General features: G+C 38.9%; 1 protein-coding gene across 2 annotated transcripts in view; it reads left to right on the forward strand.

Annotated features, from left to right (window-relative positions):
• The first annotated feature begins 209 nt into the window (after positions 1–209).
• Positions 210–19303, forward strand: part of Dph6 (diphthamine biosynthesis 6) — a 140000-nt gene continuing 120906 nt past the window's right edge. For both annotated transcript variants that reach the window (XM_021156493.3, XM_029474393.2), the window contains exons 1-3: positions 210–320; positions 7442–7536; positions 10389–10582. In XM_021156493.3, the coding sequence (XP_021012152.1) occupies positions 298–320; positions 7442–7536; positions 10389–10582 (312 nt within the window). In that variant the 5' untranslated portion in view covers positions 210–297. The remainder of the gene's footprint in view (positions 321–7441; positions 7537–10388; positions 10583–19303) is intronic.

Genomic DNA, 19303 nt, shown 5'->3' on the forward strand with positions numbered 1-19303 from the left:
CTACCCTTGGCAGCTTCACTGCCCTTACTTAGGTGGTTAGGCTGTGCCTAAACTTTTTTCTTTTTGTAAATTCTGAGCCGTATATCCATGTATCAGGGAACAGATGCTGACACTACCTAGCCTCTACACCCGGGTGTTCAGCAAGGTGCTGAAGGGGCAGTAGGCATGGTCGCGGGCAGGCAGTGCAGCAGACACCAGGTAGAGGACCGCGCGTGTAGGTCCAGCCTCCGCGGGATCCCGGGCCTGGCGTCTGTGGTTACCGCACGCACGCACGTACGCACGCACACTGCGCCCAGAATGAGGGTCGCGGCCCTGATCAGGTAATGAGGACTGGGGCCATCGCTTTACTCCTGGGCAAGGCTATATCCTGACGCGGCCACTGTAGAAACGTCCGGAGCCACTTCTTGGGGCGCCGCGTGGGCGGGTCGGCGCCACGGCCACCGGAAGAGGCGGGGCGATCTGCTCGGTCTCCCTGGCCCTGGCGGCGCACGCGCCTCCTCTCTGGCATCTTGGCAAAGCTAAACAGCCCTAATTCCTGGGTCTTCCTCCTCCTCCTCCGTGGGCGCATGGTTACCATGCCTGTTGGACTTTTTATTCGCTCTGAACTTTGAGAGCCGCTGTTAACTTCACTTACTTGTTAGCAGTTTTTGTCCTCTATACTTCTCCTCAGTCTTGATCCTTTCCAGGAAGGAGGAATGCAACCTCAACTCTCTTCTCACATCTGTGGCTTGCTGGGACCCCTAGATGGTTTGAGATTGCTTTGCTCCTATGTGTCAGACACCTCCGTTGGAACTCAAGCTACTGACATGTATTTCCTCCTGGTTGAGTTGAAAATATGCTAGGTTTTTCTAAATACTCTGGAGTGCGTTGGATACAAATTTACCTTACTGACCGTGGGCAACCCAAGTCATATTCCAAAAGTAGTTTGAAATCTAGTAACTTACTTAAAAGCCCAGATACTATAGCTGATAAGCAGAGCTATCCTTGATCTGTTTCAGTGCCTGGCAGTGATAAGGGGCATAGCAATATTAGTTTAAGACCCTTAAATGTATTGTTTCTTGAGATTTAGACCTCAAAAAAGTGTGAATTCCACTTTATTGCTACAGTCTCTTTTTGTTAGCCTAGTGAAGCACACGTAAACATTTGTTGTTAATGCCCTAGGTAACTGACGCTAGTTGACAGTGGGTGACAGTCTAGGTAAGCCATATTTCAGTTTTTCTAGTGGCAGGAAAATGCCAGATCTGTTGATTCTGTGCCATTTTAAGGAAATGAAAACCCACCATAACTTAATAAATTTTACACATAAAGGGAATAATGAAACTTTAAGCATCACGATTATTTGGTGAAGAGAGATAAAAATTAAATGTGAGCCAGGAAGGCAGCCATGGAACTTAGTTTACCAAAGCTCAGCAGAGTAGTAAAACATGTGAAACTGGAGAGAAGAAAGTCTCAGTGGAGCGTGTTCCTCAAAACACTCAGTGGATAGGAATTAAAAGGTGCTGTTTGAGAAATTATACAATTCTTAAAAGCTGCATATTAGGAAATAAGAATGCACAAAGTAAATATACATACACTGTGAATGATTGTGTATAACATGGCCATATATTAAAGCTTCAGTTTGATAAATCTGTGTGCATTGTGTACGTACGTGCATGTATTTGAATTTGTATGTACAACAGTTGACAGGGTATGAGTGTATTTCCAGGACAAAATGAAACACATTCTTATATATCACTAAGTCAAAGGCTAAAAAAGACTCAAAAAAAAAAAGATGTCCTGTTGAATGAAAGCTTGAAGATTATCTAGGTAGGCTATTTTAGATTTATTCTGAAGCATAGAAACCCAAATATATTGTGATTACATTGTCTGCCTTTGGAATCCTCTGCCCGATTTGGGCTGCATTGTCTGGTCTCCAAGAAGAAGCACCTAATCTTATTGCAACTTGATATGTCAAGGTTGGTTGGTCCTTAGGAGGCCTCCCCTTTTCTGAAAAGAAGGGGTGGTATGATGGGTGGAGCTAGCATGAGAGGGAGGTACTCATAGGAGAGGAGGGAGGAGAGGTGGCATCAGGGTGTAAAGGAAATGAATAACATCATCATAATAATTAACAGTAAAAGATTCTTTGTTCCTGAATGCTTTTTGTTCTTTGAGTACTCTGTATTCTGTAGAACACAGCTTGGGAAATACTTTGAAAGGATATTTAAAGAGTTGACATATTTTAAACCATAAAGTTAAGAGGTGATTATGGATGTTCACCCTTGAATCTATAACATATTTTAAAGCATTTTTTGTTTGTTTGTTTGTTTGGGGGGGAACATAGTAATAGGATCCAATAGAGAAAGTTATGAAGACCTACTTAGGCGCATATCTGAAAAGATGAGGCCTGGGATTTATTTATTTATTTATTTATTTACCTGACTGTCTTAGTCAGGGTTTCTATTCCTGCACAAACATCATAACCAAGAAGCAAGTTGGGGAGGAAAGGGTTTATTCGGCTTACACTTCCATACTGCTGCTGTTCATCACCAAGGAAGTCAGGACTGGAACTCAAGCAGGTCAGGAAGCAGAAGCTGATGCAGAGGCCATGGAGGGATGTTCTTTACTGGCTTGCCTCCCCTGGCTTGCTCAGCCAGCTCTCTTATAGAACCCAAGACTACCAGCCCAGAGATGGTCCCACACACAAGGGGCCTTTCCTCCTTGATCACTAATTGAGAAAATGTCTTACAGTTGGATCTCATGGAGGCATTTCCCCAGCTGAAGCTCCTTTCTCTGTGATAACTCCAGTTGTGTCAAGTTGACACAAAACTAACCAGTACAGCTGATATTGTAAAACTATTTTAATAGAGCTTTCTTTCTTTTTTTTCTTTTATTGGATATTTTCTCTATTTACATTTCAAATTTAATCCCATCCTACCTTCCCCTGCTTCACTGAGGGCACTCCCCCACCCACCCACCCACCTACTCCCGCCTCCCCACCCTGACATTCCCCTACACTGGAACATCAAGCCTTCACAGGACTAAGGGCTACTCCTCCCATTGATGCCCAACAAGGCCATCCTTTGCTACATTTGCAACTGGAGCCATGGGTCCCTCCATGCGTACTTTTTGGTTGGTGGTTTAGTCCCTGGGAGTTTTGGGGGTTGGGGGTTGTCTGGTTGATTGATATTGTTGTACATCCTATGGGGTTGCAAACCCTTTCAGCTCCTTCAGTCCTTTCCCTAACCCCACCATTGGGGACCCAGTGCTCAGTCCAGTGGTTGGCTGCAAGCATCCACCTATGTATTTGTCAGGTTCTGGCAGAACCTCTCAGGAGACAGCTATATCAGTCTCCTGTCAGCAAGCACTTCTTGGCATCCACAATAGTGTCTGGGTTTGGTGTCTGTATATAGAATGGATCCCCAGGTTGGGCAATCTCTGGATGGCCTTTCCTTCAGTCTTTGCTCCACATTTTGTCTCTGTATTTGCTCCTGTGAGTACTTTTTCCCCTTTCTATGAAGGACTGAACAAGCATCCACACTTTGCTCTTCCTTCTTCTTGAGCTTGATGTGGTCTGTGATTGAATCTTGGGTAGTTGAAGCTTTTGGGCTAATATCCATTTATCAGTAAGTGAATACCATGTATGTTCTTTTGTGACTGAGTTACCTCACTCAGGATAATATTTTTCTAGTTCCATCCATTTGCCTAAGAATTTCATGAAGTCATTGTTTTTAATAGCTGAGTAGTACTCCATTGTGTAAGTGTACCACATTTTCCATATCCATCCCTTTTTTTTTTTTTTTTTTTTTTGAGACAGGATTTCTCTGTGTAGCCCTGGCTGTCCTGGAACTCACTTTGTAGACCAGGCTGGCCTCGAACTCAGTAATCCACCTGCCTCTGCCTCCTGAGTGCTGGGATTAAAGGCGGCACCATCACGCCCGGCCCATTCCTCTTTTTTTTTTTTTTTTTTTGGTTTTTCAAGACAGGGTTTCTCTGTGTAGCCCTGGCTGTCCTGGAACTCACTTTGTAGACCAGGCTGGCCTCGAACTCAGAAATCCGCCTGCCTCTGCCTCCCAAGTGCTGGGATTAAAGGCGTGCGCCACCCATTCCTCTTTTGAAGGACATTTCGGTTCTTTTCCACCTTCTAGCTATTGTAAATAAATCTGCCATGAACATAGTGGAGCATGTGTCCTTGTTATATGTTGGAGCATCTTCTGGGTATATGCCCAGGAGTGGTATAGCTGGGTCCTCAGATAGCATTATGTCACATTTTGTGAGGCACTGCCAGACTGATTTCCAGAGTGGTTGTACCAGCTTGCAATCCTACCAGCAATGGAGGAGTGTTCCTCTTTCTCCACATCCTTGCCAGCACCTACTATCATCTGAGTTTTTGATCTAAGCCATTCTGACTGGTGTGAGGTAGAATTTCAGGGTTGTTTTGATTTGCATTTCCCTGATAACCTAGGATGTTGAACATTTCTTTAGGTGCTTCTCAGCCATTTGGTATTCCTCAGTTGAAAATTCTTTGTTTAGCTCTGTAACCCATTTTTAATAGGGTTATTTGGTTCTCTGGAGTTTAATTTCTTGAGTTCTTTGTACATATTGGATATTAGCCCTCTATTGGATATAGGATTGGTAATGATCTTTTCCCAATCTATTGGTTGCTGTTTTGTCCTATTAACAGTGTACTTTGTCTTACAAGAACATTGCAATTTTATGAGGTCCTATTTGTCTATTGTTCTCAGAGCATAAGCCATTGGTATTCTGTTCAGGAACTTTTCCCCTGTGTGTGTTCAAGGCTTTCCCCCACTTTCTCTTCTTTAGTTTCAATGTATCTAGTTTTATGTGGAGGTCCTTGATCCACTTTGTCTTGAGCTTTGTATAAGAAGATAAGAACAGATCAATTTGCATTCTTTTACATGCTGACCTCTAGTTGAACCATCACCATTCATTGAAAATGCTGTCTCCCCCCTCCCCCCCCCCCCCCCCACTGGATGGTTGTAGGTTGTAGCTTCTTTGTCAATGATCAAGTGACCATAGGTGTATAGGTTCATTTCTGGGTCTTCAGTTCTATTCTGTTGATCTACCTGTCTGTCTCTGTACCAATACCATACAGTTTTTATCACTATTGCTCTGTAGTACAGCTTGAGGTCAGGGATTATGATTCCCCAAGAAGTTTTTTTATTTTTGAGAATAGTTTTCACTATCCTGGGTTTTTGGTTATTCCAAATGAATTGAAAATTGTTCTTTCTAACTCTATGAAGAATTGAGTTGGAATCTTGAAGGGGATTGCATTAATACATTCCTCTGCCCTTTGCATTCCCTTTCTTGTAAGGAATCCTATAATGCAGTTGTCTGCACAGCAATGGCTGAAACACTAAGTATATTGAAGCTTGACTTGATATATGTCACCATTTGGATTTTCATTGTATAGAATTTAGAATCAAGTCTGTCACAGTCTATTATACAGTTTGAATTCGGATTTTATATCTGAATATCATCCTTTGATGGGCATTGGTAGCCAATAGTTAGGTTTCATGTAGTTAGAACAGATTTCAAAATGTTTTATTTATGCATGATATGCGTACCATTTGCTGTTTGTGGAAGCAAGGTATTGGATACCCTGGAACTGGAGTTACAGATGGGTGTAAACTGCCATGTGAGTGCTTGGGATTGAAGACTGGTCCTCTGGAAGAACATCTTAACTACTGAGACATCTCTGTAGCTCCTAGATTTTTTTTTTAATTAAGTACTTTCATTTAAGGAATATATGAAATAAGTGTTTGGAATATCATTCTGGATAATTAATTATGTGCACAGCACTTTTTTAAAATTTAATTTTATTTGTAATTCATTTTTTTTATTGTTTTTTTTTTTTTTTTTTTTTTTTTTGGTTTTCCGAGACAGGGTTTCTCTGTGTAGCCCTGGCTGTCCTGGAACTCACTTTGTAGACAAGGCTGGCCTCGAACTCAGAAATCCGCCTGCCTCTGCCTCCCAAGTGCTGGGATTAAAGGCGTGTGCCACTTGTAATTCATTTTTTACACGCCATATTCCATCCCCAGCCCATCTCCATCCACCTCTGATTGCTCCACATCCCAAACCTCCTCCCCACCCCACTCCATCTCCACGTGGATGCCCCATCCCCCACCTCACCTGACCTCTAAACTCCCTGGGGCCTCCAGTCTCTTGAGGGTTAGGTGCTTCATCTTTGGATGAATACAGACCTGGAAGTCCTCTACTGCATGTATGTTAGGGGCCTCATTATCTGCTGGTGTATGCTGTCTCTTTGGTGGTCCAGTGTTTGAAAGATCTCAGGGGTCCAGATTAACCAAAACTGCTGGTTCTCCTACAGAATCACCCTTCTCCTCAGCCTCTTTCAGCCTTCCCCAACTCAACAACAAGGGTCAGCTGCTTCTGTCCATTGGTTGGGTGCAAATAACTGCATCTGACTCTTTCAGATGCTTGTTGGGTCCCTTGGAGGGCAGTCATGATAGATCCCTTTTTGTCAGCATTCCATAGCCTTAGTACTCAGTGTCAGGCACTGGGACCTCCCCTTGAGCTGGATCCCACTTTGGGCCTGTCATTGGACCTTCTTCTCCCCAGGCTCCTCTCCATTTCCATCCCTGTAATTCTTTCAGACAGAAACAATTATGGGTCACAAGTGTGACTATGGGATGACAACCCCACAAATGTCCTGTCTTCCTATTGGAGGTGGGCTCCACAAGTTCTTCTTTTAGATTCAGTGTATCTGGTTTTATGTTGAGGTCCTTGATCCACTTAGAGTTCAGCTTTGTACAAGGTACAAATATGGGTACATTTTCATTCTACACACAGACAGCCAGTTAGACCAACACCATTTACTGAAGATGGTTTCTTTTTTTCCATTGTATATTTTGGCATCTTTGTCAAAGATCAAGTGACAGTCTTTATTCTATTCCATTGATCAACATGTCTGTCTCTGTACCAATACCATGAAGTTTTTATCACTATTGCTCTGTAGTAAATCATGAAGTCAGGGATGGTGATTCCCCGAGCTGTTCTTTTATTGTTAAGAATTGTTTTCACTATTCTGAGTTTTTTGTCTTTCCAGATGAATTTGAGAATTGCTCTTTCCATGTCTTTGAAGAATTGTGTTGGCATTTTGATGGGGATGTGCACAGCAGTTTTTATCTTATATAAAACCACTGTAACAAATATACTTTATATAGAACTTCTGTATTGTTGCTAATGCATGTAATTTCATAAATTCCTAGAAGTGGCAACATTAGACTTTCAGATTCATGTGGTCAGTGTTCTTCCTACTTACAAATGTGTGTCTTATTGAGCACTAATTGTGAAACAATCCTTCATGGATTCTGAAAAGCCAAGTAAAAATGTGTTTGATTTTGATGTCCAGTGATTCTGTGTTTACTGGTGATCAGAGGCCTGACACTCATACCCTTTTCCCTACTGACTTGTTTTACAGTGGTGGGAAGGACAGCTGTTACAACATGATGCAGTGCATTGCTGAGGGGCATCAAATTGTTGCATTAGCAAATCTAAGACCAGATGAAAACCAAGGTAAGAGTATGATTTTTTTTGTTGTTGTTTTTTGTTTGTTTTTGATCAATTTCTAAATGGTTGCAACTCAACTTCATTATTTTAGGTTTTCAAGAAATAATGAAGAGAAAACTCTGCTTCATTGGTTCTTGATTTACAATATTTGAATGCCACTATTAAAAAGATGTCCTTAGCTCTCTTAGATGCAGTGAAGCATGCAAGTCTTCCCCTTGCACCCTCCCATAGTTTATACGCCTCTTGAGAAGAGATGTAGTGCCTTAAGTCTTTCCTGTGGGTGCTCCTCAGCCCTTTAAGCTCCATACCTGTGGTAGGTATTCACTCATAGTGTACTGATAGACCAGTGAGTATTAAACTCATTTGAATGAACCAGTTTACTTCTGTTGGATATTTGAACAATTCTGAAAGTGATGTGGAAAGATGGAAATTGGGAGTATTTTATAGGAAGAAAGGAAATGGGCTTACAAAACCATGTAGGTAAATTTATACGTCAGGGCTTTATTCTAGGCTTTGGTGATGATGAGCTAGGGTTTAGAAGTAAGAGTTTTCGGAGAAAGACTCTGGTACTAACTTAAAATATGAGAAATGGACTACTGCTGCTTTAATTGCAAAGAAGCATAATCAGTTACAGATTGTGCTGTAATGGTGAGACCTTGTCTGTCCCTTTCATCAAGATGGACAAGTGAATCTTCATTTGACTTGAGAATTCTCAGTACTGAAAATGAAACAAAACAAACACACAAAAGCAAATCAAATCAAAATACTTATGTTCACAGGATGTGTACTGCATATATAAAGTTATTTTTCTCTCTTGAATCAGTTATGTCCAGCTTTCAATTTCAATATTAGATTATTGTGACAAGATTATTATTGTATAATCTCCAATGTGTTCCTTTTGCTGACAGAACAGTAAAATAAAAAGCAAGTATATCTTTTAAATTATACTTATTAATAGAATGAGAGCATTTGGTAAAATATTATTAGTATGAAAACTTCAGTAGTAAATGCAAATAGAATATTATGAATTAACAATCTGGGACTCTCATCTGACAATGTAATTGGTTTAGAAGACAATAGATTGTGTGGATCAGTAGATGTACAGGGCTGGGTAATAATGACTTAAAGTCAGCAGGATGTTGGAACTGTTGAATTAGTTACTGAATGATTTCCCCTTTAAGTGCACTGAAAGGAGCCTCACGGAGGAATGCATGGCTCCATTGACAAGCAAAGCTGGGTGTAGTGTATTCGCAGCAAATCATGATTTTCACAATATGGGTTTTCAGTAGGTACTCTGGGAAAGAATTTATTCCCATCAATGAGATAATGTGCAGTTGTCATAAACTGTACAGAGCCATCCCTTTAAGTCTGTAGTAGGGGCTTTGTGGTATGTTAATTGAAGTGCTTTAGGCAACAGTGGAGCCTTTTGGTTTTGTTTGCTCTTACACCAGTTGCTGCTGTATAGCTTCCACTAATGAAGTTATATTGTGGTAAGGACTCCATGGAGCCCTAATGAAAATATATCAGGTTTTAAAGCCATTATACTGTTTCGTAGTTGTATTAATTTCAGGATGTTTCTTGCTATGAAGCTCGAGTTTCTTTGAATAAATTTATTTGACCAATATCCTTTAGTGAAAATTCATTAAATACTCACTCTAACTTGGTAGGAAGGAAGAGTGAGTTTTTAGAGTGGTTTGACTAAATCTCTGTTTCAAACTGGCATGAGGAGTAGACTTAGAATAATGATGGGAGTATTGTTTAGTAGGAAGCCAGGCAGGGGTGGGGGTCAGAACTGTGATAAACCAAACTGAGGTGGCGTATGATTGTTGAAAGACATTTACAATGCTATTTTTTCCCTTTGATTGAATGCTTCCACATTTGAAAACATACATTTTGTAGTCTACTATTTTGTAACTTAACAAACTGTCAACACGCTCAATGGCACTAAATAGTAGTCTCCATATAATTTCTCCTGTATCTTCTCTATATGAAATGAAAATGGTGTAAAGATCATTTGAAGAGGTAAGTCATACTTTGTCCTTATTGGAGGAACTGAAAGCATATTAATCTACGAAAAATTTCAACAGAGTCACGTATTTAAAATTATTGACCTACATACTTTTAAAACTTATTTGACATACAATCTTTTATCCCCTCTTTTGAATATTAATGTGCTATAGAATTCATATTCTGCAGAGCACACATTGGAAAATGTATGCCATTTTATTATATGACTATAATATAGTTCTTTTTATAAACAATTCTGTAATGAATGCTTTACCTATAATATGTGTGGAATATTGAGATATAATTAATGATTGTATCATTTATTAGATTCAGTTATCATGTTTCTAAACATATTTGTAACTGTTCTAGTAAATACTGAAGATACATGTATATGCTTTGTTGATGTATTGATTATAAGTCATATCAATTATATCTAATTTTTCTGACAAGTGTGTATCATTTACTAAGCAGATATTTACTTAAGAACATTTTTTATTAAGAGTCTAGATGATTTTTGAATAACCTGAATGATATGTAATACAACTTCTAACTGAATAAACTAATTAAAAGTTTATTGGATGCATTACACTTATTTTTAGATGTTGTATATAATTTTAATGCTATAAATATATTGTTTATAATTAGAAACATATATTATTAAAGCTGAACTTATCAAAATTTATCTATGGACAAATGTGCAGTGTTTATATATTATTTCACTTATAAAAGCAGAGAGATATGGTTAAATTCTTAAGTTTAGTGTTGACCATTCTTCAAGTAGTAAAAGCTACTTCCTATGGTCTATTTGTTTTACTCTGTCGTGATAATTAATTTTCCTTTAACTGTTGCAGTGGAGTCAGATGAACTGGATAGCTATATGTATCAGACAGTGGGTCACCATGCCATTGACTTGTATGCTGAAGCAATGGCGCTGCCCCTGTACCGCAGAACCATCAGAGGAAGGAGCTTGGAGACAGGAAGAGTTTATACCCAACGTGAAGGTGATGAGGTTGAAGATCTCTATGAACTGCTGAAACTTGTTAAGGTCTGCACAGTGACTACCTTATCTGTTTTGAACTTGGTAATTTTTACTTATTGAGTTATTTATTATTAAATAACTTGCCCATTTTCATAGCCCAGCTCTTCTTTGAGAGAATATTTTTCTTTTGAGTGGAAGGTAACAAAAAATCTCGTTAGTATGTCTTTATATTAGACTACAGAAAAATCAGACATTGGGTATAGATTTATGTCTAGGCCTGTCACACGCTTTCTCCCATTTTTTCTTATTTTATGTGTATGTGCTTTGCCTGCATGTGTGTATGTACACCATGTGCATATCTGGCACCTACAAAAGGGAATTAGATTCCCTTAAATTAGAGTTATAGATGGTTGTAAACCATATGGATGCTAGGTACCAGTGCTCTTAACTGCTTAGTCCCCTTGTCAAGTAACATTTCTTTATCTTCAGGAGAGTGGAAAAGATAGGGTTTGAGCTTTGTTCATTAACATATTTTATTTGGTATCACTACTCAACAAATGGATGCATTCTGTTTCCTTATTACATTACACTTTCTCGTGCAAGAGTAAGACAAGGGCCAGACTAACAGCCTGGCTGATGGTGAAGAGGGCTGTAAGAAGGAATGAAGGTATGCCAAGTTGGTAATGTCTGCTAGCAGGAGGGAATGTTCTCATGGGATCGTTGTGTGATGATCATGTGGTGATTATGTGATGGTCATGTGGTGATCATGTGATGGTCAGATATGGTTAAGGTTAGGCAGACTGGAAACCAGTCTTATGAATCAAATATGCCATTTTATTGTCCATCATTCATTCATGAATAGTTTCAGCACACAAAATTTCAGAGAGAAATGTGGGCTTGTCTCTCTAGTAGATACTACACTCAGGAAATGTTAACAGAGGTTATATTGAATAATCATTCTTGCCTTCTCATTAATAATCAACTGCTTGACGACAGTTTGGTATTCTTCCCTAAATACAAGTGCTTATTCACTGACTATATGTAGTTCATATAACACATATTGATGGTGATCATAAGTCTGTGTGTACTGCAAATCTTAGTATTTTACAGAAGAAAAAGTTCCATCCTTCTGGTACTGTTGCATCTCCTCACTCTTTAGAGAATTCAGCCCTTTCCCAAGTTTTGTAATGAACATTTCATAATCTCAAATCATTGGCGCTAGTTAGAGTTTTATACTGATTAATAACTTTGATCAAAAAATACCAGATACTAAGTAGGCTTACAGTTACTAATTAAAACAGTTTCTATTTTGCATGTCAGAACATTTTTATCTTAAAAAGGAGCACAGGCAACTATTGCTTTACAGTGTGCTATTTAGTCAGCTAGCAGGAGGTGGACACTCTGCAGAGGTTGTCACTGGAAGCTGCATGTTCATTATAACTACTGGGATTTCTAAGCTGGGGGACAGAAAAGACTTTTGCTTCCAGTCATTCTCCAGAAAGCTGCAGTTAATGTTATTCACTTGGAGATGTAAAAACTAAATACAGACCTTGTATTTTCACATTTATTTTTCGAAATACACTGCAACTGAATATTAACATTTCAATATAAATAAATATTACAAAATTGAAGAACTTAAAAATCCCAAATGTAACTTTAGAGAAACCCTGTGATAATAATATCCATCCAGGAAAGGGAACGATAATAAATTACTAATCAGTTTAATTAAAAGTGAGCCGATTAGTAGTAATTAAGAAGAAATCCCCTTTCTCTCCATGCTGTCTTTGGAGAAATGGATGCTTTGCCATTATCTTCATAGTAACCCGTCAATTATGACATAAATTAATGCTAATGTTAAATCTTGACAAGTTCTGCTTTGGAATTTCATACATGATAATTATAACTATAGTTGAAAGAGATGTTATCAAGTTGTCTGGGACTAAATAGTTCCTTCTTTTCCTGTGCAAAAATATTAATTTTACTATAGGATATTTTAAAGACATCAATATCAGAAATATATTACTTTAATGAAAGAAATTGTATAGCTAGGCTTTTAGAGTTAAATCGATTTGTGAAACTATGGTGCAAAAATTCCAGTAGAGGTCTCATATACTCTAATGAATAACTGGGTAATTATGGAAGAAAAAAACTTAGAAAAGCTATAATTTCCAAGTTTGTTTCAACTTGCTCTAAGCAAAAGAACAACATTTTAATCTTTTGAGTGTTAATTCAGTAGTAGAAGTTTCTAGACTTTGATTTCATTGTTTCTTCCTAACAGGCTATACTTTTGTAAGTTTTTTATCTGTCTTTTGTTTTTATCAAGGGTGTACTTTATTTTGCATACAAAATAATTTGTCTAAGTAGCAAAGTCTTAGAACTATAAACTTCAGAAAGTTTAGAGTTACAAGTTTCCTGTGTTGTTGAAGTCAGGAAAGCTAACAGCAATGTCGTAATCCCTCTTCTCTCTCAATTGCTAGGTAACTGTGGATCTGAAATATAGATATCTGAAGCTGTTTGTAACATATTTGGTTTTATGACTTATCTTTTGTCTTCTAGTATTGAAATGTAACTTTGATTCTTTTGTAGTTTAATATGGTGTAGCTTACCTTTTCTAAAATGATTTATTAATCATATGTTAGTTTTTGTTTAAAGTGTAAACAACATAATAGTTATTAAAAGATACATAGTAGCATCATTTTTCTATAGAGTCATTTTTAAGGATCAATATATTTCTCTCTTTCTCTATTGATTTGGTGCTGTTTTCTTTCTAGATATGTGCTCTCTTCCCACCATCCCCATTTCAGTAGAACCTTTAAGAAATTTCCTAATGGCAAATCCTTTCAAATTCTTACACTTTGAAATGTTCATATTTTAATGAACATTAAGTGTGTTTCCTGTGACTCTTCCATAACTGTTTAGTGATAAAACATCTCTTTGATAGCTTTTCCTTGGTTGATGACTATCTTTTTGGTTTTTCGAGACAGGGTTTCTCTGTATAGCCCTGGCTGTCCTGGAACTCACTTTGTAGACCAGGCTGGCTTCAAACTCAGAAATCCGACTGCCTCTGCCTCCCAAGTGCTGGGATTAAAGGCGTGCGCCACCACGCTGGGTGGTTGATGACTCTCTTACAGTCTAAGTGAAAACCATTTACAATAGGATGGTGCTCTGGCTATAGTGACTGGATCAGGAATGGTCTGGCCCTAACAGAACAGAGCCAATGGTGACTGGCAGAAGGTAAGCTCTTCCACTTCCCTGCAGAAATGAGTGACCTGGACCTAGAAATTTAATAGCCTTTTGCTTTTGCCTTTTTTTTTTTTTCTTGAAAAGGAAATACCTATTGTCAGATATGTCAGAGAAAAATAGCACAGCCAGTGGACTTAAGGATGGCTCTGAGGTTACTCCTTCATTATATGTGATAATTTTCTCCTTTTAAAATTTCTTCATGCCTTTTCCCCTCCTGAAACCACTTGGTCAGAAATTATACCTTGTAGACTGAATCTTTATCTAACTTCTACTTTACAAAATATTTTTTGTTTCTGTGTCATATTGTAAAGACAATACGTCCCTAGGTAGAACAGAAAGGGCATGAACTCCTAATAATATCTCTCTGTTATGTATATGCTCTGTGTGTGGTGGGGGGAAGGGAGTAGGGGACAGGAGTTGATATTAGATGCCTTCCTCAATGGCTTCTCTACCTTATTTTTTGACACTGAATCTTTGGCTTGGCCTGAAGCTCACTAACTGGACAGAATACAGAGCACCTGGCTAGCAAGATCTAATAACCTCCCTTTTCTGCATCCCCAGCACTGGGCATACAGTCGAGCTGCTGTACCTGGCTTTTACCTCCATGCTGGACATCTGAACTCAGGCAGTGCTTGTGTCCGCATTCTGCCCAGAAAGCTTCATATCCACTGAGCGGTGTCCCAGCTCCTTTGTGTCTTTTTGTTGTATGTTTTTGAGAGTGCTTCTGGAATCTCTTTTATTTTTGTGTTGAACATTTTCAAAGTCATGTGTCTCCCAATAGCTAAGAACATTATTCATTGATTTTTACTCTTTTCATAAAAATGATTTTCTTTTTCTGTAGTAGTCACATTCCTTAACATGGTTCTTAAAACATAAGTAAGAGATTTTAAATATTATCTGTTGCTCCCCCAAATACCATTGTTTCCTTTGTGTACTTTTCTCATGTTGAATAAGAACAAGAAAAAGAAAAGCTGACTGGGAATATGTAGGTTTTAGTTTTTCCAGACTAATGTCTAAAACTCATAATCCTGGATGGAGTTAAGGCTAGGGAGGCCTCACCTGGCTCCTTAGCCTCGTTGTCTTCCAGACAACAATAGATCTCCCTTTCTCTGCTGATTCAGCAGTCACCATTCTGTCATCTGCTTTCTGACTCATCAAGAAGTGGAGACAGTCTAGCTCTTGTAGCTCTGCCCTTTTCTTTTCATGAGAGATTGTACCTTTGTTTCATTTTAATAGAATTTCAAGATCCAGTAACCTGTGTGAACTTCATTCTAATGGAATATATTTAACATGCCTCAGTAACTTCAAAGTTCAGTTTCAGCTCTCCTCTCTGAACCACTGACACTTCTTTATCCATTTTCTCATAGGCATCTCAAGTCAACTTGGCACTAACCTTAAATTCCTCAATGTACACATATAACTTAAATATGCTAATTAATTGCTTTTTATTCTTAAAATAGAATATTTACTGTTGAAAGAATAACTGAAACAATCACTTTCATTTTTATTTATTACTTTTTATTGAAAAATTTTATATCAAAGTATATTCTGATTATGGTTTCCCTTCCCCAACTCTGCTGAGATCTTCCCCACCTCCCCTCACATTCTAAACTACGCCCTTTCTGTTTCTCCTTATAAAACGATCAGGTATCTAGAGAATAATAAACAACTAAAATAAGATAAAACCAAAGCAAACAAACAGAAGAAAAAGAGCCAAAGAAAACAGAAAAAGCATGAGAAACATATATAGACAGAGAGACACACATTAGCACACACAGGAATTGCATAAAAACACAAAACTGGAAGCCCTGATATATACAAAAGGGATCTCTAAGGGCAAGACAACAATAAAGAAATAAATACCTTGACAAAGGACCACAAATGATGCCATTTGCCATTAAGTTTGTATTGGCCATCTACTGCTGAACATGGGGTTTGTCTTTAAGAATGGCTTATATTGCCAGGCAGTGGTGGTGCACACCTTTAATCCCAGCACTTGGGAGGCAGAGGCAGGAGTATTTTCTGAGTTCGAGGCCAGCCTGGTCCACAGAGTGAGTTCTAGGACAGCCAGGGCTACACAGAGAAACCTTGTGAAAGAAAGAAAGAAAGAAAGAAAGAAAGAAAGAAAGAAAGAAAGAAAGAAAGAAAGAAAGAGAGGGAGGGAGGGAGGGAGGGAGGGAGGGAGGGAGGGAGGGAGGGAGGGAGGGAGAGAGAGAGAGAGAGAGAGAGAGAGAGAGAGAGAGAGAGAGAGAGAGAAAGAAAGAAAGAAAGAAAGAAAGAGAGAGGGGGGAGAGAGAGGGAGAGAGAAAGAAAGAAAGAAAGAAAGAAAGAAAGAAAGAAAGAAAGAAAGAAAGAAAGAAAAAAAAAAAAGACTGGCTTACATCTCCAGTGAGGCTGTTGGGGAGAACTGTTTGTTTCCTTAGTGAGTAATGATCAGTTGAAGATGGCTTCTGGACTAGGGATGAGGATGAGCATGTGTCTGATCCTTCTCTTGGCTCTGGGCCCCATCTTGCACAGGCTGTGAATGCTGCCACAGTTCTCTTAGTTCATATGTCCTGCTGTATTTAGAAGGTCTTGTTTGTTTCCTTTATATACTCTTATGGTCCTGACCCTTCCCCTCTTCTTCAGCAGAGTTTCCTGAGCCCCAAGAAAGAGGGATTTGATGAAGATAGCCCATTTAGGGAAACTGAATGTTCCGAGATCTCTCACACTCGGCATGGCATCTAGCTGTGGGCCTCTAGTTAGTTCCCATCTACTTCAAAATGTTTTAATGATTTATTTATTTTAATTCTATAGCATTGGTGATTGTGGGAAGCCACATGTGCCATTGCAGGGTGGCACTGGCTTCCGCTGGCCACCACGCATACTTAGGCAGTAAAGTTCTTTTGCCAAGATGAGGTTTTGAGAATTAACTAAAATTAACCAAGCAGATGAGAGACAAGTTAACCAATCAGATGAGAGCGAAGTTAACCAATCAGATGAGAGAGAAGTTAACCAATCAGATGTAGGCATGCAAATGAGGTGAAAAGCATAACCCAAGCACAACCAATCCAGGTGTGAGACACGCCTCTCCTAGGCCTATATAAGCAGCACCAGTTCTGGGCTTGGGGTCACTTCCCCTCTGCAATCAAGCTCTCCCAATAAACATGTGCAGAAGGATCCTGTTGCAGCGTCTTTGCTTGCATGCATGTCTGTGTGAGGATATCAGATCCCTGTGGCGTGCAGTCATAGAGAGCCATGAGCTGTCTTTTCGGAGCTGTGAGTTGACCAGTACTTTGGAAGAGTAGCTAGTGTTCTCTACTGCTGAGCCATCTCTTCAACCCAGAGGAGGAAGCTCTTTTGATGACAGTTGATAGATGATGACTGATCTGTGGTATATTAGGATGTTAGTAATAGTCAGTATATGGCTACATTGCTTTAGCAGAATAGTAGTCTTTGTTTTTTCCTAGGTCTCTAGCCTGTATGGTTTCAGGTTCTTGGCCTGTTGAGCAGTATCAGAATGAGGTCCATCTCATGGAGTGAGTCTTCTATGAATCAGATATTGGTTGGTTACTCCCATAAGCTTTGTGCCACTGTTGCCTTAGCAGATCTTGTAGTCATTGTAGATGGAAGAGTTTGGTTTGGGGTTGGTGTTTACCTTACTCCTGCCTTGCAGAGTACTATCTAATACCAGTATGTAGAACATAGGGATGAAGTGTCTAGCTTGGCACCGACTTAACATCTTCATGTTAAATGAGTCGTATCTTTAACAGTAGGGCTTTGCTGTTAGTTTTGGAGAGTAGCCAATAGTTTTGGCAATAGCATGGGTTGTTTGGGGGGTTTCTGTGGAACCTTGGCGAACAACTCAATTAAGATGTTACCCAGTCCAACTTTGGAAGTTTCATATGGTGATGAGAGATGTCCAGTTGTAGCTCTGTCTTTTCTATTTAATCACTTTCAAATAAAATATAATCTATTGAAAGTAGTATAAAGGTAAGTTTAGCAACAAGTAAAAATATGGGACTTGATTAGTTAATCAAATGTTTCTTTTTTTTTCCGTTTCTATAATCTGTTGACTATTCATCCAGTCAGGACTCCTGCTGTTAGAGGTTAGCTTCTATTTATATTGGTTCAATTCTTCTAGGAAAAGTTCTAGTCACCTTACATAGCTTAAAAAGAAAAAAAAATCCAGTTTTGTTTCATTGGCCTGACACAGCATCCTCAAGCCAAGGTACTATTTCTAGACATTGATTTCATTTGTCTCTGCAGCCCAGACCAGACATTTCTGAGTACAAAGTAAAGAAATGATTATTGAATTCTGTTACTATTTTCAAGGCATACGGAAATGATGCGTCTTCCATTTAAATCAGATTCTTGCTGGCAGACGGATGGACTTTGGTAGGGCACAAAGGGCAGCAGGTTTCCAGAATCTAGTAGGTTCCAGATGTGGACATGGTGGGAGCCATGCTGACTAATTCTTCCTTGACTTAGTTCCCTGCTTTTATGGCCGCTCTCCCCACTGCTCTCTTTTTTTTTTTCTTCTTCCTTCATATTCCTTTCTTTCTTATGTATGTATTCAAAATAGTAACCATTGGTTTGACAGCCTTGGCATCTTTATAATTTAGATATTCATGATTTCCTGAACTTAATATCCTGCATGTATGATGAATATAGCAAGTTGAAAACATGAAATTTCTGTAAAAGAATTTCATATTTTTATATTTCATTTTTTGGAAAACATCATCATATACCCCATCACTGAAGGCAAACCCAAGTCCCACTATCAAACTTGAACTTTTTCTTAGGTCTGCCTTTTACCTCAGCCACTACCATTAGAACTGTACGACCTGTTGCTAATACTTCAGTGAACTGCCGATCTTGCCATGGCTGCTTGTCCACACGTATTATTCAGCAGTCTCCTAGTGTGTCATCCACATGTGCCCCCCCCCCCAGCTCATTCATCGCAGTGCTCTCAGGTACACTGCATACAAGCTTATGCTACCTACTGTTAAGAAGACTGAGCATTAGTCCCTGCAGTTCCACTTGTCTGATGCCGTCATTCCCATACAAACCATTCTGACAAACTATAAGCAGTAGCCACTTACATTTAGATTTTTTTAAAAATTCCTGTATTTACAACCTGTTGGGTTTTTGTTATTGTTTTTAATATTCTTTATTTTCCTGGAAGTTTAAGTTCCTGAAGAACTTCATCTTTTGTGAACTCTTCTGTAATTTTCCTTAGTCCTTGTCTCTCATGGCAACTTGTATATTTATCTGCGTCTCCGAGCTTGTTCCTGTGATTATTTCTATGGCTGTACTTGCTGTTGGACTACAGGACCTTTAACGGCATATGTAGTGCTCGCTCTTCCATTTTTGTATCGTTAAGTGCCTAGGAAAAGTTTGGCATACACAGGCTCATAAAGGATTGTTGAAAGGGTAGATGAGTCAAAAACTATCAAATTATTTTTTATTTCATGATTTATCTAACTCAGGGGGACCACAGTAGTATCCCATTTATGTGATGTAAGTCCAGTGAGAAAGTTTAGCGTTTTTGTTTGTGTTTTG

The sequence above is a fragment of the Mus caroli genome, unplaced genomic scaffold, assembly GCF_978045245.1.
Source record: "Mus caroli unplaced genomic scaffold, Mus_caroli_1 scaffold_2, whole genome shotgun sequence".
Lineage (NCBI taxonomy): Eukaryota > Metazoa > Chordata > Mammalia > Rodentia > Muridae > Mus > Mus caroli.